At 35.9% G+C, this 26,447-nt stretch overlaps 3 protein-coding genes across 3 annotated transcripts in view; all 3 read right to left on the bottom strand.

Annotated features, from left to right (window-relative positions):
• Positions 1-1,523: 1,523 nt before the first annotated feature.
• Positions 1,524-14,163, bottom strand: LOC140155597 (unconventional myosin-VIIa-like). The gene is made up of 9 exons (XM_072178500.1): positions 14,017-14,163; positions 12,776-13,040; positions 12,115-12,229; positions 10,399-10,482; positions 8,629-8,939; positions 7,106-7,228; positions 6,038-6,121; positions 5,004-5,123; positions 1,524-4,109 (listed from the first exon to the last, which is right to left on the bottom strand). Exons 2-9 carry the CDS (start codon positions 13,007-13,009, stop codon positions 4,038-4,040), a joined length of 1,143 nt encoding a protein of 380 aa, XP_072034601.1. The 5' UTR covers positions 13,010-13,040; positions 14,017-14,163; the 3' UTR covers positions 1,524-4,037.
• LOC140155599 (uncharacterized) overlaps positions 6,453-26,447 on the bottom strand; it is a 136,027-nt gene continuing 116,032 nt past the window's right edge. Inside the window, exon 7 of the transcript XR_011859400.1 lies at positions 6,453-6,463. The gene's annotated coding sequence lies outside the window, so the exon portion shown is untranslated. The remainder of the gene's footprint in view (positions 6,464-26,447) is intronic.
• LOC140154601 (unconventional myosin-VIIa-like) lies at positions 15,697-26,022 on the bottom strand. Its single transcript, XM_072177169.1, has 3 exons — positions 25,715-26,022; positions 25,044-25,085; positions 15,697-15,877 (listed from the first exon to the last, which is right to left on the bottom strand). The coding sequence occupies exons 1-3, from the start codon at positions 25,840-25,842 to the stop codon at positions 15,697-15,699; spliced, it is 351 nt and encodes a 116-aa protein (XP_072033270.1). The 5' UTR covers positions 25,843-26,022.

Genomic DNA, 26,447 nt, shown 5'->3' with positions numbered 1-26,447 from the left:
AAATTACAGATTTGTGTAAAATGTCTTATTTTGTATTTAAAAATACACAGCTTTTGGCTGAACCACTCGCAGGCTATGTTCGCACATCTATGACAATAACAAAGGTACCAAAATCTGAATTTTGATCATTTTTACAATCGTCTGAATGAGCAAATCACTGAATAGGCCTTTAATTAGCACCCATAGCAAGTCGAGTCATTTTCAGAGGGCGCTTATTAAAATTATGACATGAAAGTTACATTAATTATCCTAACCTGGAAGTTTAGGAGGTATAATTTTAGTTGTACAGGTGCATTGAAAAGGTACTTACACAGAAATTAGACAAAAATTCTGAAAGGGTGCTTATTAGGGGAGGGGTGCTAATTAGGTCGAATATAGTACTACATCATATGTGACCTGCTACCACGAAATGAACGTAGAGTCGCAAGTTGGTAGTTTTGAGATGTCCTGGCTGCTGTGTTGGTGTTCATTGTTTCACACACACCTGTTCAAGCCAATAGTATGTCTGTATGTCCATTGGGTCATTCACAAAGTACATACTTGGCTTGTACAGGTGGACGACAACTAAAGAACACCAGCAGCCAGGATGCCTTGAAACTACCAACTTGTGACTTAACACTCATTTTGTGGTAGCTGGTCACATATGCTTTGATTTCTGATTCAATGTTGTTATCATGCAAATATTGTCTGGCAATTACTTATTCAATTACCTGTGTTGGGTCAACCTGACTGATCATAATTAATTCTCAATCAAATTTTTTTTAAGTTTAGCTGGTCAGAAGTTGATTTTATATAATTGACAAATTGAAGATATTAATGTTACACTGGTCCACATTAATGTGACACTTTTAAGGCCTCAGAATTGTAAATCATTAATAGGATAGCATTTTAGTGAGAACCTGCCTGATTTCCAACACTGGGTGTGGGTAAAATCAACCTAGATTAGCAAGTGATGAATTTATTCACTTATGTATTGTGTCCTAATTATGTAAATTTCAATGGTCTATCCCAATGCAGTCCTAGAACAAAGCCAAATATAGAAATAAGACATTTGACCATAGACAGTGCACGATCTGAGGTTACTGTTCCGAACCCAGGCTACTTTTTGTACATTACAATGCATACAGCCCATAATATGGCCCTCTATAACAATGCGCATACAGTACGAAATAAAGCGTAGTATCAATATGTTAATCCAGAGAAGATGTGGTTAATCATAGCCTCAGATTAAGCATGTTATGTTTGACCATAGTTGTAGAGCAGCATGTAGTGATGGGAAACTGTACACACAAGCTGAAATCCTCTTGGATTTGGATATTTTTTGACCATATCTATTTGACAAGTTTTGGAATTTTGACCATGTCCATTTAAAAATTAAACAACCAGAAAGTTCTACTCCATTAAGTCTTAAAAGTCGGATGAAGCACCTAGCTCGGTCCAGCATTGCAGATGACAACAGCTCTAGTTTACTACCGGGGGTCACTTTCGCATACCAAAGTGGTAATGCATGCTCGTCCCCAAAAACGTCGAAAAAGGGTTGATTTTTGGCATTGTGGCGTTGTCGACGTTTTTAGAAAAAAGGGTGCTTTTCAGGTAAAGTTTCGACTTTTAGGGTATATTTTTTCAACTTCAGTGGTTTTTTTTTAGAATTTACGCCATTTAGGGGTCCATTTTAGTTTCTTATGCTGAATTGCACCATATTTTAGGGGTACGATTTACAGAGCCTGACGCCAATAAGGGGTGAAATTTTTCCACACTGATACGCCATTTAGGATCCATTTTTGAGGGGCTGGGACAAGCATGCATACCACTTTGTTATGCGAGTGATCCCCCCGGGGTTTACTATTGATTTACTATTGAAACATAAACAGCCGATGGTCCATATACAAATACAACATGTTTTGAGGGGAAGAAGTCAAAACTACTGGTCCCGAGGTGTTGGATGACTTCCCGACGCATCACCGGAGGGAAGTAGTCAAATCATCCAACACCAAGGGACCAGTAGTTTTGAATACTTCCCCGAAATGGAACATGTTGTATTTGCTGTATATAAAGCAAAATATTAAGCTTATTTACCATGCCGGCCGGCACGTTGACTGGTGTGTGTTTTGACTTTTGTTTACGATTTTACCCTGATAGTGAAAATATTTATGAGGTATAATAAAACAAATACGTCATGTTCCATTTTCGTGGGGAAGTATTCAAAACAGCTGGTCCCTCGGTGTTGGATGATTTGACTATAAGCTTCCCTCCGTTGACGCGTCGGGAAGTCATCCAAGACCTCGGGAGTAGCTGTTGAAAGCAAAACACGCATCCTATAGCATTCCACATGCATACGATGCTATGAATTACGCACAACTCAAAAAATGAAACCAATTACACTGGGTAATGTTGTTGTACTAAGTAGCTGGTCGCTACATGGTCAGAGCTTCTGCAAAGTACACATATACATAGACACAATGCCAAGCATGTAACCAATGTCGAAGAATTGACTATAGCAAGAATAGAATCGATTACTATGTTTAAGTGTTGGCAATTTGCAACTTCCCTTGTGCAATGAATCACAGCTGCTCAATGCTGCGATCTTCTCTTATTTTACACTATTTACAACAAATTCTGGTTTTCACATGTAACAAAGGCAATGTGCTTTTATTAGTAACACTTATCATAATGGTTGCTAAAAATTCTATCATATACAATTACAAGCAATTTACATACTAATATTCTAACCTCTGGTGAAATGTTTAATAGAGGCCGTCAGCCTTTTCCACGGGATCCGCCATCTTGTGGGTACTGCCATGCTGCATGTCATGCGTTAGACATTACGCGGAAGTTGCAGCGCGTGACGCACTTCTTCAGTCAAGTGTCAACTCGGTGATCTTAGTAACAAGGCACTCCGTACCCACAAGATGGCGGCGTTGACGTCATAATGACTACCTCTATTTGGTTTTTCTTTGCTTTCTCTGTTTCTGACTAGAATCAAACTTTCAATACGACGTAAAGTGTTTGACAAAATTTCATTTTGCCAAAACATTAATATAATTATTATCTCATAAACTATCATACAGAAATGCGTTTTTTTTCTTTCAATAGTTCTTCAAATATGCCAGGGAAAAATAAAGTTTGTACTGGAGCAATGGGCTATATTCCAGTTCAAATCCATACACCCCCATGGAAGATGTTATCTAAATATTTCACACAGAGAGTGCAAATTTCAAAATAGCTATAAATAGGCACTTGCATATCGTGGGCTTAAAACCAGCACCATCTTTATCCACAATTACATATTACTCATCAGTTTAGGCAACACATTGATGGTTAATTCTACCCTCCATAATAAATGCAACAGTGACTTTGGGGTATATGCATGGTCACTTAAACAGTTAGTTAGATGCACATGACCATGCATATACCCCAAAGTCAGTTACATTTATTATGGAGGGCAGAATTGTGGATAAAGATGGTTCTCCATATGCAAGTACCCATTTATTATACACCTGGGTGGAGAGAGATACTGTAAACGTTCGCCTAATGGCGATATGGGCTCCCTTGACATAATTGGAATTTTAGACACAAACTAAAAGTGCCATAAAACTCCCACCAGCAAATAAGGGCACATACCCTTAATTCATCTTGGGATTTTAGAGGATGGAGCTCTCTATTTGCACATGAAATTTACCCCAAGGCAAAGGAGCCCAGGTGCGCCATACGGTGAATGTTTACGGCAATAAAGGTAAAGGGCCTTGTCTAGGTACAAAACACAATAGCACCACCAGGTTTTGTATTACTAACCTAAGTAGTACCTTTAACATATTTCTTTAGAAAAGCCTTTTTGAAAAAAGTCAATTGTTGATCTTAAAAGTATACTTTTTATTTACATTTTTGTGCCCCCTCCCCCGATAAACACAGTTTGAGTCAAGTTATTCTTATTTATACATACGTAAGATTCTTTTCACCCACATAAAAATCCTCAACCAATCTTGGTTAATCCATGCCTATGGTAGAGTCGTATACATTATACTGATGTTGATGGTTCATTATAGCTCTGCTGGCTCACGTGGTGTTTCTATCTCCTTGTATGATACTATCAAGTCAGCTACCTTGTAACCCTGCCGACAGAAAACAACACAAAATCTCTCAAATAGAATCAATTGTCAGCACTGCAATTAAAGCTTCCTTGGAAAGTCACCTCAGTCTAGGGTACTCAATAATATTGTATGTATAGGTAACAGTTATAGACCCCAACATTACATGCTATTAAGTATTCAAATTCTTGAACTATTATGTAGTCTGGCTGTATGGGGTGTGTAACAAACAACTCGGTGGTTATCAAGCTTGTAAATTATGGTGCGACATACACGTCAAAAAGTCCATTCTTGGTTTTGTTATCCTGAAATGTGCCCAAAAAGTCACAATTTGTAAGAAAAATTCAAATAGGATACAATTTATGGAGTAAAAATGTTCAAAAAAGACCCAAAAGGCCATGTTTTGAAATTCCTGCCCCAATAAAATAATTCTGTTCAAACAATAACAAAAAAACAACAACACAAAACACTGTTTTACAGGCCCAACCGACCCAGATTTGCATTTTGGGAGAATTTTTTATTAACTTTCTAAAATCTTGTCAAATCAGCCATTTTTGGCCACAATTTATTGATTAGATGGAAAAGTTTGATGATTACAAAAAAATCATGAATTTTTCCCAGATTTTTTAAAGCTTTCAGTGATTAACCTACTTGGAAAGTCTGTTTGCCTATAAAATGGGGTTTTGTTGCCTTATGGGCCTAAACCATTTTTCACCCTGATGTGCCAGTGACCTCAGTGTGCATTTCATTAGGCGCAGTTTCAAGTAGCTAGCGGACGCTCAAAGCGCTAGCGTATGTACACACATGCTTACAGACGCTGCATAGATGTGCGTGTGAAACAGCTGCCTCAATGCATTGACATTACTGCCCCATCAGGGTGAAAAATATTATAGAACTTTGTTTGTGACTATGACTTACCAGTTCTGTTTCAAATCTAAGTGCGCTTTTCTTTGGGTCTCCTTTGACAGCAATCTCAAAGAATCCTTGGTCACCCCTACACTTCAGAATTTGAGAGAATGGGTAGTTCTTGACTATCTCCTAAAAAAGAAATTATGACAATTGGTATCAGGCACATTGTTTATATATCATTGTTACTTAATTTTCTCCAGTGATTTAGATGTTCTACTTGAGAAGCAAAAATGTGCCATCACAGTGGCCCATAGAACAGAATATGACTGTGGGGATGGTCAACACCAATGAAAGTACAAATTCTTTGTTCATATCACCTAAATGAAATATATTCCAGCCCTAAAATGTCACTGGGCTTATGAGAAAAATATGAGCTTTGATGGGGTAATCGCCTAATCAGGTCACACACATGACCTTTTGTTACATGAGAAACCAGTTATCAACTCAATAAATTGATACAAAGGGCATTGGCTCTTATTAGAGTTGCTCCTTTGTTTTGCTTAAACATTTCCCTATAATTTCACATACTCAAGGCCATATATACACAGGAGAATGAGCATGAAAAGAGTCTATCACAGGACTATTTGGTGCAAACTAAATATCACATTAGTGTACTCACGGAATATAATGATATTCATAGCTGAAACTTTCATCTCATGCTGTAGAGTATGATTTTCTATACTCAACATATTCAAAGGTCATACACACATACACACACATATCAAGGTTAAATAAATGTGTCTTGATAAATGTGTATGTTGAGACTGAGGGATATGCACAACACAGATTCTCAATTAGTTCCCCAAAGCAGGGTCTTCACAGCTGCATTCCTAAAAATCCAACAAAATTTGGAAAAAGTGCATCATAGGGGGCATGGGCACTGCAGCAAGCGTAACACTGGGGTCTTATAAGCGGTAGAGGAGCTGGTCACATACTCATACCACCCAACACCCCGGCCCCAACCCCTCCACAGAGTGGGTCATCCTAGTGTTGTTGCCACTATAATTACATAATAAAATATCTGTATATCTGTGAGTTCTTACTCTGGTTTCAGGATCAATAAAGTTCAGCCCATTCTTGTTCAGTGCACCCAGGAGTGTCTGCGGTAATGAAGGGAAGGCTTTTTGCTGTCAAAAGAAACAGTAAAAGAAACACAACAAAATTGAGTGAAGTCTTAATTAAAGGATATTAGAAAACTTTCCTAAGCGTGCATCAAAAAATACAAACCATTCAAATATTTTTGTGGGCTTTTGCTTTTTTTACTTCTTTTATATGGATCTCTCTTTTATCTGGCTATAATTTTACAAAGCAAACACGCTTTTATCTGTTCATTTCTATCCTTTGTTTTCTGCAGCCCTGTTTAGAGCTTAAATGTGATGCGATCAAGAAAGTGAGTCATTTGTCACTCTGTATTCAGTCTATAATACCAAATTTATTAATTTGTTTTAAACAATTCATTGATGTTAGCACTGGGTAGTAGCCATTACTGCCAGTAGACAGGAAGTCTACAAAGTTTACCTCAATGCTGTGGGTGGTCTTCCTGTGCTTTTGACTGGACAGCAGTAACCTTGGCCAATTTTTAGACCAAAATTTTGGATTTTTCAGATTTCAGCATAACAAGACTATCCGTCGATGGATTTTTATTTCCGTTGGTAAATATTTTTAAATCAAGTTTTTCATAACATATTAAAAAGGCAGAGACCCCTGCTGTATAATAAATTAGCTAGCCAGACATCAAAATAGCCTACATCGTAAATCTCAATAAATTTCTTCATCTTGACCACAGTGAAACCTCTTTGAGAGATGAAAAGGTGGTCTATGTTTGTCAAAAAAATCATCCCATAGATTAAAAAAATTAAAGTAAAAAAAAAAATCTAAAAAATACATTCCGCATTTGGTTTTTAACTTGGGAAGGGCTTTGAGCTATGAGATGAATTATTAAAATAAGATGGCCTAATAGCCATGGATCACCATGGATACATGGTTTCATCTAATGCTGTATTATGGAATGGGCAGTTGTTGGTGGTCTAGATAGTAGTTTGTCTGGGGTTGGACTGTATCTGTGAGTTGATCACTGCATGTTATTTCTTGATAAGAGTTTTGCAATTCACCTTGACATCCACAAATGCTGAACCAAATGCCGGCCACTGAAATATGATATTGAGGAACTCTGCCTTGGCTTCGCTGGACGTTTTCTCTCCATCATTGTTGTCCCTGTAGGCTGCAAAAATTTGCTAGAAGACAAAACAAATGAAATCATCTTAGCAAACAGGTCAATCTTGTTGCACTTATTTGACATTACAGGCAAGTTTTATGTTGCCACATTAAATTTCCACATTAAAGGCAACAGGGTTAGGATAAGTTTAGATTAGGATCAAGCAGGCCCATTCGCAGGATTTCATTTGGGGGGTGCTGATTATGAAAAAGTGGAATTTTTTTCCAGGGGGGGGGGCAATTTTGTGAAAAGTGGACTTTCTTCCCAAAATATGGACCTTTTTTGTCCAAAAAAGCATAAATAACCTAATTTTTTGGCTCGCTACGCTCCCAAATTCTGAAATTTTGGGACTTTTTGTATACTTTTCCAATTTGGGGGGGGCGGGGGATCAGTGAATGTAGGGCTATTAGCTGCTATTAAGTATTATAAATACTAAAGATGTTGTGGGCTCATTATTAGCTGAAATTAGAACCTTATTGATGAGGTGAGAGCAATGCTGATAAACAAAGATATTGGTCCATTGATACACACAGTGAACAGCTAGTACACAACTATACTGCTTCAACCTAAAAGTACGAACCAAATCTGTGGCATCGGGATTGATGCTTTGCGTCACACGCACTGAGTGTTAAAAATGTTACACATAATTTGCTTGGTGCAAATACAAATTGCGCCGCAGTTGGCGCACCAAAGAAGCATTCACACACACATTGCACTGAAATAATTATTCTCATACCTCCAGTTTCAGAGGTCTTTCAAAAGTTTCAAAAGCAAATGCCTTTAAGCAAAACATAATGCGAGTGCATACTACCAGGCAAAGAACAATGAAAACTGCCGACCACATATTTGGTATGATGTCATCTCTAGGGCATTGTATGTAGTTACTGATTCCAACTAGAGTCTTCTCCCATTTTTGCTCTTGGGCCAAAAACATAGATTGTTTGCTTGTCCATAGATCCCTTTCAGAAGTTGGGACGGTCGGTCGGGAAAACCTTTTTTCTTCTGTCTGTTTTTTTCAGGTACATGTACCAAAGGTAAAATGTGAACTACTTGTTTGTATGTTAACACTCACTTTAATCATGCTGATCACAGAAATTCACACCAAAGACAAATTCAAACCTACATGTACTTTATTTGAGATGTATATTGTCTTAAATATTGCATTTTTAAGCCCAACAATGTTTTACTTGCTAAGGATGACAATATGAAATATCAGAACCATCGGCCAGGTACGACTGGATACAGTAAACATGCAGTAAGTGGTATTTTACAACATTTTCCAATTATATCATCAGTTTTTCAGACGAAAAAATGTTCATGAAATTGCAAAAAAAAATTTTTTCAAAATTAAAAGTTCTATGGTCGGGCGACTTCCGAGATGGTCGATTGGATGAGAACAAGCAAGGCTTACAAACATACCTTTTTCCATTCTTTCTCCAACATATTCCCATACTTGTCTCTTGGTATCAGCTCATTCAGTGGTGGCATATTGGTCTCTGAAACTTCACCAAACTTCTTGTTATCCGCAACCTTTGCTCGACATATCAATCCCGCCATCCTGGTAGCGTCCTCTTTGGTTGATTTGTGCCAGCCACGGAGGAATTTGGGTACTTCTTGATGGTAGTGGAAGATTGCATCCGCTTTAGGGTCATGACCGGGGACCATTTTAGACCAGGTCTTCCTCATGAAGATCAAGGCTACCATTTGGTAGATTTCATCTGGGTCCGTTTCTGAAATTGAACATCGTAAAGTATTACTATTTATGGTGCATACATGTGATGCAATATCTTGCAATATACATATAAGACGTTCTATGCTCAAATCTAATTTGAAATATAATGATCTGGTCACATTTTGAAAGAATTTGTCAAATTCTGAAAGAATTAGTCAAATTATTTCTGAAAGAATTGGTCAAATTTTGAAAGAATTGGTCAAATTATTTCTGAAAAATTTTGTCAAATTCTTTTTTATTTATCAGCAATTATTTTTAAAGTAATAATGACAGAGGAACCATATTAACATATTTGACAAAATGTCTATTAATTGAGCAAGAACATTAGATGATATTAAATGATAAAATTAACTGATGATTTCATCAAAACTATTATGTTCCAATGTGGCTGATGTGCCTATCTTGGAAAGATGTCTTATATGCAAGAAAATGTCTTTACATATAGTACATGATGTTTGATGCTGCAAGTACCCCCCGGGGGTGCCAGTTGAACCGTCAATGAAGTCATCACCGACCAAAATTTCGCGGTAAAAGGGTATCTTTTAAGCATAGGCCACGTCCGAGCGGGACGCTAAAAGGGTCTCAATTTTGGTGTTTTCTGGAAAAAGGGTACCTTTTTTACAATAGATATGTCGGCGTTTTGGGTTCATGTAAAATCAAAGTCCAGCATTTGACGTCAGCCGCTGTTTTCGCTCCTGATTGTAAACAACTTCTTACTTCCGGGTCTGTAAGTGTAATATATTAGTCTTGTGCCCGGTCTTGTACCATGATTAAAACTTCGGTGATGTTTGTGCATGCTGCCGAGCGGGCTGCGTGAGACGGGCGTAGTAAGACTACGAATTTTGTACAAGGTACAGATACTGTGTAATCGGAATGGATTACGACATACGCTTGACTGCTGAACCAGATATGACAGGAACCATGCCTTTTGGAAATCGTGAAGTGACATTTGCCATCGCTGTTTGTCACCCCCGCAAAACCGAAGTTAAACGGGGGAAAAAAGTGCTTTATATTTCAGATTTCAGAGCAATTTTGTGTTAAGGATGATATTCCAGGCTATTTCATATTATAACAGAAATTGTATGTAAAGGGATTGGAAATACACTAGGTAAATATATTGCTTTCTACCTTCGTCAGTGAAAAGGGTCATTGGGACATGTAAGGTCAGTGATATGGGTACCTTTGTTTGCACCATGGCTGTGGTCAGTGATTTGGGTATCCTTTTTTCATAGCAGGTCAGTGGTAAGGGTTACCTTTCAGCCCTTGGGCATGTCAGTGTTTTGGGTGAAAAATAAAAGTGTCTGGTCAGTGATGACAACATGCAATGGTATATGAGTGGCACCCCCGGGAAGTACCCTCCTCCTTCCCCAACCACCTGAGAAATCTTACCTGTTCTTGGTGGCTTGGATTGCAGTGCCAGGTACCCTCCTCCCTCCCCAGTACCTGAGAAGTCTTACCTGTTCTTGGCGGCTTGGATTGCAGTGCCAGGTGATCATGACGCATGTAATCATAAAAGAACATGTCTGGAGGCAAATTGACCACTGAATTCAAAGACATATAGGAAAAGTGTTAATAACAGAGCAGTAAATAAAGCTAAATAACATGCAATTCCAGATGATATCTATATACACTCCCAATGGAAGACATTACCTCCTTTCTCAAACAGGGGTGTATATTTCAAATGGAGTCACCTATTTAAGCAACTGCATTTGAAATTCACTCTCCCTGTGTGGAAGATTGAGGTCTTGTTTTCCATAGGAGGGTGTATGGATTTCATCTGGAATAGCGCACTTCACTGGTTAGTCCCATGTTAAAACTATGGGTTAGGTAGGGTTAGGTTGAGGTGCCGGCAGGTTGGCCGGGGGCTAATAATTCAACTTGGTGTCCTATGATAGGCTCAAAGATCATCCCACACCACCTGCCTTGTGCTCATTATAGAGGTTCAGTTTTCTGTGTGCAGTGGAAGTAGATGTGGTTAATTTTGTTTCTTGCTCTTTTAATTACTCTAAAATTATCCGCATTCATTTCCACCACCCATGGAAAACTTGACTTTGTAGCTATATGATGATGTGGGGTATACCTACAATCATGGCGGGAATCAGTACCACACCAACAAGTGTTGGTGTTAAAAGCATACAATCGCCAGAGCTGAATATGTGATAGTTCCACATTATCTTTGTATTATAGTTGCAAATGCACATTCAGCTTACACTCTCCCCTTGGCCATCCCCCATTTTTCAATGTTGGGAGACAGTAATGTAGAAATTATGATGATGTTGTCCAAATCAACATTGCAATAGGGGAGCAATTATATTGGTCAATTAATGCTTTGGTGTGCCAACCTTTTTCACCAGGATTGTCTGCTTAATGCAACATATTTCATCTAAATTTCGTTTTTGTCTCATACCTCAGAATGTTGTATGAGCTTCATATTGCACACGATTTTGGGAGTAGATAATATCTGTTTGAATCATAATAAAATTGTAGATAAAGAAATTGGTTTATTTAGGGAGTGGTCATTGAACTGCATGATTTACTGTTATATCAGAAATAGACAATTCTATCAAGTTGCTGCTACACACAGGTTTTATACTGTATGTTTCATCCATTTTCCAATTAAGTCATTTTCACATGGATTGGTGTATGTGTACTATGAATTATTAAGATGCCAAAATAATGCAAAATACAATGTAAAAAGACTTCTCAATAACCATACATCTCTAAAGATAGCACACACAAAATTTAAACATTATTGAATGATGTCAAAATAGGGTGAAGTTTAACTATTTGGCCTACAATAATACAAAGGATCAGGAGAACAAAAATAATAATCATAACAAAGCCAACAAAAGGATTTGAACCTGATCCAATAGCATATTGTTTACGAGTCAGCGCTTTTACCACTGAGCTACGGAGAAGTGTATGAAAAAAATCCATTTGTAATTTATTAATGTTAATTTAAATTATGCAATGCACATACATCTCAAATACACATAATTTGATCGGTTTGCCATAATTATATATGTTGGCAATGTATTCTGGGTTATGAAAATGAACTTGGAAGCGCTTTGAAAGCATACAACCCAATAATCAAATGCAACAATTTTTCAAGTGCCTGCCCTGCAATATTGCATTATGGGATATAGCGTGGTATATTCCCGGGATATATTCACCTGTATCACCTATCTTGGCAAAGAGCTTGAATTCTTCACAAGGCTGCAACTCCAGACGTTCCATTATAGCCAACTCAAAATCTTTCACTTTGGTGCCTGAATCTACCTCAAAAAACTGACACAAATATGAAGATTTGTTAGAATCATGTCTCCCACACATGCAGGGCTTAAACTGGCCCCTTGCAAAAATATAGGGATAACTATAGGGAAATTTTGGGGGAAAAATAGGGCCAATACCCGGGCCAATATAGGGGGAAAGGGGATGTAGGACTTTTAAGCAATTTGCAACAGATGTAACAGTTGTAAAACAAAAAATACTCATTGTTTGTAACAGTTTTGCTCATACTGCATATATCAAGGGCAAGTAAAAATGTATCTCTCAAGATGTTGAGGATGTTGAAGAATTGAAGTTAATGTTACTAACCAATGTGCAAAACACAAGCCAGCAGACCCCTAGTGGGGTCCTGGCGGAAGTCCCAGAAGCTCAGTAAATTTACAGTATTTGTGAGGTAAAAATAACATCAAAATCTGACCTGAACTGTGACATGAATGTATATGTAATAGAATGTACAGTACACGCTCACTAATTATATTGGATTCAAAAAAATATTATCATGCAAAATAACAACCCCCTTAAATTGATGGCAACATTTCTACTCACCCCTTCTGTGTCATTGGGATAGTACACCGTATTGAGGATTTTTGTCATCTTGAACTTAATAGTCTCCACTTCTACTAGATTAGGCGGGTATAAGCGGCATCCTCTACGCATCGTCTTCTGTAACCTTTCAATGCAGTCTTTGGCGAGCCAACGTCGTCTTGCTGTGCGCAAGAATTTGTTTACTTGTTCAAGGATAAAGTCAGACGGAGGAAAGGTGCCCGTAGCTAACCACATCAACTCCCATCCAGGTATGTCATTGTTTTGTCTACATACATACAAAAGAAAAACAATGAAATAGACAAATGTTACTCTGTAACATGTACTTTGCTTTTGACCACCTGTAAAATCAATTGCGATTTTGTCAGGCTTCACAACCCAACTGAAATACTTGCCAAAATTATTGCACACTTGAATGAAGTTACTTAACTGCAACATAAATGCACCTTTCACATAAACAGAGAAAGAGTCATATGTAACCAATCTACGCTGAGCACAATATTATTACTACACACTTTCATACATTCTTAAATAGAGAGAACCAATCATAGCAAAAATGCAAACCATGCATTGATGTGTATAATGCATGGCCGTGCACTCTGTGTACTACGCATAGTCCTTGGATGTGTTCAATTTTTCTTGTGGGTTGATGCATTTTTATTTGCTTGTATTTTCTAACATATTTAGTAACAATTTGGTTACAAAAAGAGTAAAAATCATGTTTTGTCGTGTATGAAATAGGTTGATAAATGTGTATCACTTGTTGCATATCTCAACATCTCAGTATGTGTGCATTATTTTGTGCATTTCCACTCCCAACAAGTGATACACATTTATTAACCTATAACGATGTGTATATCCAATGTCTACCATGTATTATATATTATTTTGTGTTGCTTTAATCTGTCAGAACTATAAGTTTAACAAGTTTGTTTCCTGTAGGTTATGTACATTTCATTTTTGTTATTTGAGAAATCCACTAAAATATGAAATTTGTAAGCAAAATGAGAAAGTCACAAGATTTTTTCTCATAAATTTTGTCATACAAGCAAAATTAAATTAATAAATCCTATGGAAATCAATAAATACAATTTTCCAAAACTTACCTATAATGCGCTGTGCACTAATTTGACATTTTGAGACGTTTCTTTCTTTTATCTTGTTTGTTTGACTCAAAAACGTATCTGACAGTGGAAACTAGATGACAAAAAAATAAAAGTCTATTTTTAATAGTTAGCACGTACCTGTTGCCAGTGAGTTGTTTGATGACTTGACAGTATAACTCATCCCTCAGAATGGGTTCCCTAAGAGGAGGACCAAATATGCTGTCTGTAAATGCACATGCTTGGTTGGTCTTGTTGGTTGAATACTCACCAGAATACTTGAGAATATGTGTGCATTAGTTAAGGGATCTAAAATGAGCGTTTATTAACGTTTCGACAGTATTTTTTGTGGGACATGAGAGCACCTCAGACCTATCGAATTGCATTCTGAATACTGAAGCATGTCTTTCTGATATCAAATAATTTTCATTTTTGAAAATCACAATATAATACAAATTTTATGACAAATTATAAAAATTTGATATTTTTCAAATTTTGATATATAACAGTACTCAAGTAAATTATATAAATCTAATGACATATTTTAAAGTGTATGTAGCAGGAGGGAAAAGTTGACGGTCAATTGAAAATTTTGACCTTTCATATTGAAGATATGGATTTTTCCCAAAAAGACCTATTTTTTTTTTTTTTTTTTGGAAAAAAAATCCATATCTTTAATACGAAATGTCAAAATTTTCAATTTATCGTCTGCTTTTCATCCCACCTACATACACTTTAAGTATAAATATCAAAAATATCAATTTTTAATGATTTGCCATAAAATGTGTATTAAATTGCGAATTTCAAAAATCAAAATTATTTGATATCAGAATGACATTCTTCGATTCAGAATGCAATTCGATATGTCTGATGTGCTCTAATGTCCCACAATAAATACTGTCCAAACGCTCATACCCCAGCCCTTAAGGATATTAACAAGGTTTTATAGTTTTATTGGAAAAATGTTGCATTTTATGAAGTTTGCATTCTTGCAAAATTAAAACAATTTCCACATCAAGAGATATAAGAGCTCTTGAAACAAGTTAGGAAATTGCGTTCATGGTTGTCCATTTCACATTATCTGGATGCAAATTCATAATGAACAAAAACGAACAAAATATGAACACTGCATAGTGGGAGATTTTTGCAAGGTTTTTATTTTTGCACTTTTTGCTGTGAATTTCAGAACCATAAATTTAAAAGCCTGCAAAATATGTTTACCCATATGCTTTAATTATGTGTTAACTGTTTGTAATTGCAAAAACAAGAAACTACAAAATTAATCTGAACAGTTCAAATCGCAAAAAAAAAAGTTATACTATGGCAGAATCAATACCTAGAATGTTGTCAATTTTTATAAACTGTTGTGAATTTGTGTCACTTTTTAATACTAAATAAGCACATTGATGATGTGTTCAAAATAGCTCAATACATGATATAGCCCTCTTTGTAACCAATCAAAATAGTTGTTATTGGGCAAGTTAAAGGGCATTTCGTGATCCACAGCCTCATCCCCTACTTTTCTCAAAAAAGTTGAGATTTTTATATCACTGGAAACCTCTGGCTACATAATGTTTATGTACAAAATATTTCTTGCAGATTAATTTGTTTAGCAAAGATATCGTGAAATTTGAATTTCGTTCTGGTGCACCAGAACGAAATTACAACGCATTGTCTATGGAGCAGTGTAATACACATAATCATGCATAACTTCATGAACGCAAAAATCGAATCAACAGAAATTTTGGGAATAGGTTTTTTTCGTGGATATCTAATGAAAAATGACATTAATAGAGGATGCTAGGATCACAAAATACTCCTTTAAATACACAGAAATAGAACAAAAAGGATATTTTTGAACATGTGACATCCTTCCTTTGCTATTGCTGGTTCATTTTGAAGTGATTTGAGTAATGGCATCTTCATGGGTACTTTGGTGTGACTCCATAGGTCCTTGGTTACGATTCCCTGTCGTCTGCTGATGGAACTTTTAGGTGGAGGTCTGTGGTTCAAGTCAAAACATATCCATATGCATTGATATATTATACATTGTGTAAATTTGATAACAAATACCAGAAGTCCCAAATAACACCACCACCACTGGGTATAAAGGGGCGAGCCCAAAAACCGTCTTTCCCAGGGGCTAAGCCGGGAGGAGGGGGGGGGGCTAAGAGCATACCGGGGGTTGAGTGGCTGACATATTTAATTTTAAATTTTATGATTATAACCAGCATTTGCAAAGCTGCATTTTTCAGAAAACTCCATTGAGTTTGGACAACCAGGTCACAAGACATGAGCTAGGAAACAAAAGGAAATACCTCCTTTGTCAAAATCAGTATTTCCAACTTCAGACTGATTTTGCTTGATCACATCACATATGCTGATATTTTATGTGTATGACAATGCCATCCCTCTGAGTATGTACTTGGTATATAAAGTACCATTCAGTGAACACATCAAAAGATTGACAAAGCCTTTTACATCAACCCCTGTTTTAAACAAAACTATTTTATTTTACAAAACTGACCCCCTCCCTCCACATCCGAAACAAAAGTGACTAGGTCAATATAACATCAATGTTTCTAAGAGCATGAAAGTAGTGTACTTTCATGGGACTTCCCATGTGTAGTGTCGTTTTAACTTTCTTTCAAAATTTGACATACATTATACAGTGACGTAGCGTAATAGGGGCATGGGGGGCATGTGCCCCCCGTACGCAATTGATTGCAAAATCAAAAATCCCATAGGAAAATTGCCAAAAAAGGGCTTGTGCCCACAATCAGACCCCCCCGCATCATGGTCGGTGCCCCTTTATATACAAACCATGTACAGGACCTATTGTACTATAATTGCATTTTTGAATACTAAAATGTGACCGTACACCACGAATGAGCCGTAAATGTCCTCAATTGTATTCTGAGTTACAGTGTAAAATGGGCATGAAGGTCATATTCATAGGTATTTCAATTTGGTGCTACGTGTATCTTATTAAATGAGGTACACATAGCACCAAATTGAGGTACCTATGAATACGACCTTCATGCCCATTTTACACTGTAACTCAGAATACAATTGAGGACATTTACGGCTCATTCGTGGTGTACGGTCACAAATGATTAATGTGTTCTTTTCCAAATGTTTTTGAGGAAAAAATGGTTACTTTAGGTGCACCACCTCAATTGGATATAACTATCAAATGTGACACAATCTGGTCCATAGGGGCCAAAGGTGGCAAACATGAAATTGAGATAAAGGCAAAAATGTGTTGTAAAAAAACCAATAAAATACATATACTTCAGAACTTTAAAACAAAGTATGCTAGACCTTTGGTGTTTTCAGTATATCATAGCCTAATGTTTGTATAAGGCCGTGTGTCCTGAACTCGCCACCCTTAGCGTTACATCACAAATATTATGAATTTTTATACCAATCGAGTTTCTAATTAGATTATCTCCACAATTATCAACCCTAAACTAGCAAAAGTATACATTTTTGGAAAGCTGAAGGCATTAAGGGATCTAAAATGAGCGTTTATTGCGTTTCGATAGTATTTTTTGTGGCACATGAGAGCACCTCAGACCTATCGAATTGTATTCTGAATACTGAAGCATGTCTTTCTGATATCAAATAATTTTCATTTTTGAAAATCACAATATAATACAAATTTTATGACAAATTATAAAAATTTGATATTTTTCAATTTTTTTATATATAACAGTCCTTGAAGTATATGATATAAATCTAATGATATATTCTTAAAGTTTATGTAGCAGGGAAGAAATGCCGACGGTCAATTGAAAATTTTGACCTTTCATATTGAAGATATGGATTTTTTTCCCAAAAGACCTAATTTTTTTGGTGTTTTGGGAAAAAAATCCATATCTTCAATAATGAAAAGGTCAAAATTTTCAATTGATCGTCGGTTTTTCAACCCACCTACATACACTTTAAGTATAAATCATCAGATTTATAAAGTTTACTTCAAGTACTGTTAAATATCAAAAATATCAATTTTAATGATTTGCCATAAAATGTGTATTAAATTGCGAATTTCAAAATTCAAAATTATTTGATATCAGAATGACATTCTTCAGATTCAGAATGCAATTCGATATGTCTGATGTGCTCTAATGTCCCAAAATAAATACTGTCCAAACGTTCATACCCCAGCCCTTAAAGCAATTCACATATATACCTTTCAACTCATAATACAGGGTGACCTTCAAGTTATACAGGGTGGAATAAAAAAGATTCAGATAAAAAATGGGATACTTAATGTATTGCTTATTACCAACTTGCAGTAATAAACTGGAAGTAAACAACATTCATTTGGTTAGTGGATAGGGGGAGCCTACTGACTTTGAAAGAAACCAAAATCACAGGTGTTTAGTAATCTCGGAATACAGGGTGTCCCAAAGTATGTTAGAATTTTTTACAATTCGACATTTTGAACTGAAACATTTTACCCCTAACCCATACAGAAAAATTAAGTCCATATTTAGATTCCTCATTAAATTTCCCTTCAGAAAATCTATACTTCGACTATGATACGATAAGTAATTAAAATTTGACAGTAACTTTTAGATTTTGAAGACATCCGCATTACTTACTACAGTGTTTAATATGAAAACGGGTAGTTTTGTATGGAAAAGTTGGTATTTTCTAGACTAAACCAATCACAAATGATTACAAATATTAGTAGAATTGTTTAGCTGTAAGGTCATGAGTATTTTAGATGCTAAATAGAGTCCAAATCCAATCTACAGCCTTTACAGAAGCAGATTATGCACTAAAAATATCAATCCCATAGAGTTTGTGTGTACCACATCCCCCACCTCTGCCACCCTGCCCATTCTTAATTCTATGAAGCACAGTGTCAGTATTACAAAGGCTGAAGAATTTCTTTTTAGAGGGTTGAAAGTGCTTTTTATTTAGCAATAAAATGAGACCACAAGCATGATAATAACTTATTGCTTGGCAGAGATATCATCATTTAATTGGAGTTGACTTTGGAAAAACGTAACATCGCCACCTTTTTTGGAGGGCGAATTCAAGACGCACGACCATAAGGTAATAGTTATAGTAACTCAAAAATGCCTCCTTTGGCACCCATGGACCAGATCTCGTCACAAATGTTACAGGGATGTAATTTTGTACATCAAGATTTAAAAAACAGCTTCAAATTAGTCATGCTAACTTTCAATTACCATAGTAGTAAAAGCAATTTTATGCACCAGTAAAACTGTTCCAATATATTGTTCAAGGCGAATTAACCTTTTTTTATTTTTACTTTTGGAATGGCATTCAAAATCAAAATTTTATTCACTTTATATAGTTTACTCACTAATAAAAAGACAATTATTCTAAATGACTGACCATGTGAAGAAAGAAAAACATTGTCATGACTGATCTGGATATGAGAAAAAATGCAGACATGTTTGAACTTTCCAACATCATGGGTATTTTCCACTAAACAAAGTTTTTCAGAGGGTAGAGTTTACAAACATTATATTACTGGTTATGTCATTAGGCATTTCCCGTTATACCAAGGAATATAACATGCAAGTACATTTCCGTTTTTATTCCAACATTAAGCCATTTCACTTTTTTCAAAATGAAATTTACATTTAAATTTGACTTTTTTTTCAACCTGGAACAGGGTCTGAGTCAGTGTTGTAGTCCAGGACCTCGTGTTTGAGGCCAAGACCAAGGACTTGGTGTCTGAGACCAAGGACAAGGACAAGGTGTCCGAGCCCAAGGACAGACCATCCTAGGTCTTTTGTCTCCGAGGCCAAGGCCAAGGACCAATGACTTTCATAATAATGAACCACTCATACGCTGGTACTCAATCAGTATAGGCCTACTAACAAACGAGTTGAACTAATGTCCGTCTTTTTTATTGTAATGTATACAAAAAGAAATTCCGCATATAAAATATAAATTTTTTTGGCCAATTAAATTATAATAGGCCTATGGCTTTAACCATATAGTATACATATCATTACCGCCCCTTCATTGCTTTGCCGCAAGTCAAAGTGCTGCTAAACGTGAAACAAGATTAAAGTTGAAATATATTTCTGAGTTGAAATAAATTCAATTCTACAAAAATATTTTTGTAATATGCCTCTCTGATTGGTTGATTGTCGAGGTGTGCGGCACACGCAAAGCATTTTGCTGTAATAATTCCCCGGGAATAATTCCCTTGTCGATATCTATTCTCGCATCGATCTTTTGAAGCTTTTGAATTCCATACACCGTATCAAATTAGTCTCTAACCATTTTTGTGCACGGTACAACATTATTATTTCTCGTCCATACATCCATTTATGTTAATCTAAAGCAGACCCTGATCTTAAGCGTATATTAAAATGCACCATAAATGCCTGTGTATAGGCCTAGTGTAATTTTCCAGCAAGGTTGTTTTTAACTATATGTGTACATCCATATCAAATTCAACAACTCTTCCTACGGAGCCAACCGTTGTTAAACCGTGATGAACCCACACTTTTACTGTAGCGTATACGCGAACGCGAGCGAGACTACGCGTTACGAGAGAGCGCGTAAAATTCGTCATGCCTGGAACCCTTGTGCGTATGCCAGCTTACAAGTTGAATTCAGTATTTTTCAGGTAGCGGCTAAAAATTGCCGTTTTATTCTGTAGTTTTATTGCTGATATCAAAAAAGGTATCATCAAAGTTTTTGTAAGGCTGAGTGGCAATGATTAACTGACATTCCTCGTAAAATATAATCGTGAATTATACGATCTTTAGCTTCTTTTCGTTGTTGAAAGGGATTCAATCATGTTTCACCGTTGCTCATCACCATTTAACAACTCGCGTCCGGCGTGCTCTGCGTGTTTATTTACCGGGCAGCTAAAGCTGCCCTTGCGCAAGTATAAGCTGCCCTCGCTAAGTAAACCACGCAGACGACGAGCGGCCGCATCGTTGTTAAACGGTGATGAACAACGGTGAAACATGATTGAATCTAAATGTTGCACTTGTCGGCTGCTACATGTGTCTTATTTCACATAAAAACTAGGAATATATACCAGCCTCATCTCAAGCGGAGGTCACTTCAAATCATCCCTAAGTCACATGGTTTAGGAATATGTTCTCTGTATTCCTAAATCAAGTGACTTCAGTATGATTTGAGGTGACCTCCACTTGAGATGAGTCTGGTTATGTAAAATGAGACACACATAGCAGCCGACAAGTGCATTGTTTTGATATGGATATACACATATTGGAATTTGAGGAGTCCATGGATTGGTCAGTTTCACAAAATTATCCATATCTTGAAAACTATTGATGCTATTTATATAATTTTGGTATCATTTTAGAGTTTACTGTCTAGTGCTTATACATTTTTATTCAAATCATGAAATGTCAAAAATGCAACTTGTTCCTGGTTTTGTCAGAGCAGGTCACATATATCCAATATACAATGGTTCCAACATGATGCATGCACTGATATTTTCCATAATACTCCCTGGTATGGTTCCAACATAAATAATACATGTACAATATATCCCGTATCCTCTGGTTCCCACATGATATTCGCCAATTGCACGGTCATCTCAAAATGAGGTTCTACCCGCAAAGTGCTTGCTGTGTGGGGGTGTGTGTTTGTGTGTCAAATGCATGATTCTGGCGCATTGCTGGAAAAGTGTGAGAAACAAAAATTTTGCGCATGTGTTTGCAGGGAGAACCTCATTTTGGTAGCAAGATAGCAGATCCATGCAAAGGGTGAATACAATATATCCCATAATACCCAAGGTTACAAATGCTCCATGTGATGTGCATACATGCATTTCCCCCAGGCATTTCCCTTTGAAAAAATATAGTAATTGAGATCCGTCATACCATTACATGGGGGATACACATCCTACTTCCAGGGGGTCTTAGTGGAAAGGTGGGGATGGGGATGTTCGGCTGAGAAAGGTAGCATTTCTGGCTCTCTGGTTGAAAATTGAAAATTGGCCCGGTAAACACAAAGTTTTACTTTTATTATGAGCTAAAATGAAAAGTTTTGTGCACTTTGAATGCGGCAACACAGGACCAAAATGAGGCCCACCGGGAAATTTTGTATATTTGCTCCCTCAGACAACCAACCCTGATATGCTTCATGTAAAATACTTGGAGCATTTTTTATAGATCACAAAATGGCAGATAACTGTTTGTGTGGAGGGATGCTTTTTTTCTTCAAATTTGTCCAAAGTTTACAATCATTTCAAAGACCATTTTGTGTATTTTAAGATCAGGTTTAATCACCGCTGCACATCCTCTGACCCTGTTAATCGAAATGAAGATCCTCATCCAAGCCTACTGTCCAAGAGCCATCATATTACCAAATTCTGCACAAAAGGGGCTAAGGAAGAAAAGTTGGCTCAAAACAAAAAGCCAAATAAAAAAAAATGCATTGTTGAGACAAACACCTTATGGGAGGATAAAGAACATGAAAGAAGCCTACCATTCCATGATATGCATGCATAAACAACAGCAGCTACTCTGCTACAGTCTCGCCTGAATTTAACATTCACAACTGGAAATGTTTTATTTGCACTGAACAAGTCATTAGCTTGAGGTATATACATAAATATACAATAAAGCGCTTCAGACTCCATATTGTACGTACAATATTGTATGTACAATACTTTTCGTGACGTCAAAAAGTATTGCACGTGCAATAAATAGTATGTACCGGAAAATATATATTGTGCTACAATCGTTGGTTGCTTAATTGATACGTAGTTGCCAAAGTGGTAAATTTAGTGAGTGTTCGTGCACGGAATGATGAACATCTTTTTATGTCTTTTTGTATTCAACTGTACTTAATATTAAAAGGCCTATTAATACTAACGATATTAATAATATTAAAATTGTAATAATAATATAAATGGCGCATTCAGTTCTTATTTATTTAGGCCTATTTGTTTATTTATTTATTTGTTTATTTATTTATTGATTGATTGGTTGATTGATTGATATTAATATTAAAAGGCCTATTAATACTAACGATATTAATAATATTAAAATTGTAATAATAATATAAATGGCGCATTCAGTTCTTATTTATTTATTTATAGATTTATTTATTTAGGCCTATTTGTTTATTTATTTATTTGTTTTTTTATTTATTTATTTATTGATTGATTACTGATTGATTAATTGATTTAGCGATTCATTTATACTGACATTTAGTCATATATTGATTTAGTCAGTTTCTTAAGTATTATTTGTAGGCCTATGTATTTATTCTGGTTTTGATTTGATTGATACTGATATTTTTATTGTTTTTTAAAGTTTTGGGATATAACATTATACATTATAACACGTTGTGTTATGAATTTGCAACAGCTTTTTACATGTTGATATCGTTGAGGCATGTTATGATGGTGTATGTTATAGACCTACTTATGATCATCCCAATACATCCATAAACGTGTTAATGTGAAACGAGATTACTTGAAATATATATTTCAGAGTTGAAAGAGTTTCAACTACGAACATAATTCTGAAATATGTCTCTCTGATTGGTTGATTGTCAAGAGGATTACGGCATCCTCAAAGCCTCTTGCTGTAATTCTCTAATCGATATCTATTATAGGACCGATCTTTTGAAATACATACAACCGTGTCAAATGAAATAGTCTCGGATCATAGTTTGTGGACGATACAACATTGATACGTCAGATTTCGGAATTGTATTAAAAATAGGCACAAATCACATTGAAAACAGGTTGAATGCTGGCAAAAGTAGATAAAATAACTATGGGTCGAATTTACATTAATCAGTGTCCTGGGCCAGGATAACATTTAGGACTCCTTCGCATTCTAAAACAATACTTTGAACACCAAATGTCCTTGCTTTCATTTTCTCATTTAATTTGTTTTAATTGTAATTAATTTCTTTGTCCACTGGCTCTGTGGTAAATCCGGTATTGCCAAATATTTATCGCCCATTACCCGTGTTAATCTATTTATTTATTAAAATGCACCATCTATTAAATTCCTGTAATACAATGTATAGGCCTAGTGAATTTGATAACAAATTTGTTTTTATTTTTTATTGGAATTTGGGTGCCATTACACGATTTCATATATATAAAATATGTTTGGGCATGGCGGAATTAGTATATGATTAAAGATAGACATACTCTTAGGTCCCCCTTTTTTAATGTTTGTACATTATTAATATTAATATTTATGTACAAAATGCAAACGAATGTATATATATTTGATTGTTTTGTAAACATTAAATTTGATGTTTACTCATAATTATGTCTGGAAAGTCAGGGAAAAACTAAGCAGCATCGGTATTTAGTTTCCTGGGAAAGTGGATCAGATGAGCAGTGAGTAAAAGCATTCGCCCTATACATCTTTATTTTATTTTTATTTTTTTATGAATTTATTAGGCCTACTGGTAAAGTGCAGAAAAAACCTCAAAACGCACTCTAGGATTTTTCATCAGCAGCAGTAGAAATTTATCTTGCATAGATTTTCTGGTGTCCTCGCTTGGATTTAGCAAACAATGAACCGTCAGGGTTATAGCGCGGGGATTTAATCTGATTCAACTAGTCGTGGCACGTATATTTATTGCACGTGTAATACTTTTTGACGTCACGAAAAGTATTGCACATACAATATTGTACGTACAATGCGGAGTCTGAAGCTAGCCTTAGCCTTTCATAAATGTATGTTGCAAATAATGGGTGTGCACAATATTGGCTGGGAAATCCCCACAATTGCACCTGTCAATCAACAGTTTATTCATATCTGTTTCCTTTACATGAACATGATGTAGCTGGTACTGTTAACATCCAATTGACAACCTCATTAGTGAACAAAAAGCAGCTTTCTCCTATTAACCTTCAACAATATTGGCATGCAAATAGCTGCCTCATGTCATCTATTTTATGAAACTTTAATCAAATTTTCAAGTTCTGAACAAAATTCCGGCAAGACAAAAAGCAGAGCATTTATATTATTGTGATGAGCAATTCCTGTGATTGGGGAAGATTACCAGCAGAATTTTTGTTTAAATAAATGAGAAGCATTTGTTGGAATACATCAATTCAGATAGATGAACAAATGCAATCCCAGGTAGGTACAGGAAAAATGACAAGGAATTGCACAGGGTATATAGAATGATTGGGGATGTAATATCACCTTCCATCAGGCTGTGGTTGTGGTTCACTGTGGCCTGGAATACTAAAAGAAAACAGAGAATAAAAGATACACACATACTACACACAAATCAGGGCTTCCAAGAGCTGGCTGGACTTGGGGTGGATGAGTTGGTCTGGACCCTGGTCGGGTAAAGATCAAAATATATAAAGACGTATCAAAGGTAGCCTGTTATTACAAATAAAATAATTAGCAACTTTTGCCCTTTGTATGCTGTTGGCCTAATAATTATGATTGTAATCACAGCAGGTCATAGGAAAATTATTAATTAGATGATCTATGCAACATGTCAAAACGATATGCAAGTAGTGTCAACATATTAAACAAAATTCATCTGTGAGTATCCCTTTATTTCAATTTAAATAGCAAAAAACATAATATCACAAATTCATGCTTATTAGAAACCTTTCATGTGCCAAATTCCATTACTGGAAGGTTGAGCAAAGGCATAAAAACATTCAAAATATTACATACATTTACAATTCTGAAACCAAATTAAAAGTAAAATCAAAATACATGCACAATCTTAACTGATATGTACTTTAAATCAAATCCATAGCCTGCAATTAACTACACTATACTTCCTATATACTAGTATGCCATTGAATAACTGATCAATCACTGAAGGGTATAAAATGATAAGGTCATCTTACCTGAAGTAGTCCACAGCAAACTCTTCCAATGTATGTTGTTTCTTATGTTTTTCTTCTTCAAAGATATCTTCTTCAGTTATAGGTGTATACTGAATGCCAATAACTCTATCATGCGTTATTGCTGTCATGATGGCAAGTTTTCTAGTTCTAAATGGCAGTTAATTCCTTGATTTGTTATTCACCAAAATTGGTCAAATTTATATCCAGCAACTTTTGATACACCTGCAAAGTGTACGTTGGGAATTTCTATAAATTTGATTCAATCAACCTTATACACATACGTGCATTTGACTTCTCTAGGTCACACCATAGATATCTTCAATGCAATGAGCAGTGAAGCAATTCATTAACAATAGGCATTGGCTGGTTAAGTTCACGGTGATATGCCCATGCCTTTTGCTGATCAACCTGTATACCAAACTTTTGTTTAACTTTCAGTCTTTTTTCACAGCACCCTACGAAGTAGAACAGATAAATACGTCTATCTTCAATAAACATAATTAATTTATTTGTAAACCTGTACTGCAAGCTATCATGCATATAATATTCAACTATTCAGAAATTTCAACCAAGAATGAAAAATAGGGACGGCGGTCCCAGATAGGTCGTCCGAAGATATAGGTATAGTGGATACTACAGGTAGTAAATATTCATGTGAAACATAACTTTTGTGTGAAACTCTTCTTTTTTTTCATTTTCAGCCAATTTGACAAGTTGACCTAAAATGACCCTT

Source organism: Amphiura filiformis, chromosome 6, assembly GCF_039555335.1.
Source record: "Amphiura filiformis chromosome 6, Afil_fr2py, whole genome shotgun sequence".
In the NCBI taxonomy this organism is placed as follows: domain Eukaryota; kingdom Metazoa; phylum Echinodermata; class Ophiuroidea; order Amphilepidida; family Amphiuridae; genus Amphiura; species Amphiura filiformis.
The sequence above is the reverse complement of the archived record's forward strand: the minus strand, read 5'-3'. Positions and strand labels throughout refer to the sequence as shown.

Bases quoted from the DNA above. Each gene is read 5' to 3' on its own strand.
- LOC140154601 (XM_072177169.1), bottom strand. From the start codon at position 25,842: ATGACAGCAATAACGCATGATAGAGTTATTGGCATTCAGTATACACCT. The intron at 25,086-25,714 runs GTAAGATGACCT...GTTTTCTTTTAG, and splicing joins TTTGCTGTGGACTACTTCAG to TATTCCAGGCCACAGTGAAC. The intron at 15,878-25,043 runs GTGATATTACAT...CTTGAACCACAG, and splicing joins CAACCACAGCCTGATGGAAG to ACCTCCACCTAAAAGTTCCA.
- LOC140155597 (XM_072178500.1), bottom strand. From the start codon at position 13,009: ATGTGGTTAGCTACGGGCACCTTTCCTCCGTCTGACTTTATCCTTGAA. The intron at 8,940-10,398 runs GTAAGACTTCTC...GTTCAATTTCAG, and splicing joins ATCCAAGCCGCCAAGAACAG to AAACGGACCCAGATGAAATC. The intron at 5,124-6,037 runs GTAAGAACTCAC...TTTCTTTTTTAG, and splicing joins TTATTGATCCTGAAACCAGA to GAGATAGTCAAGAACTACCC.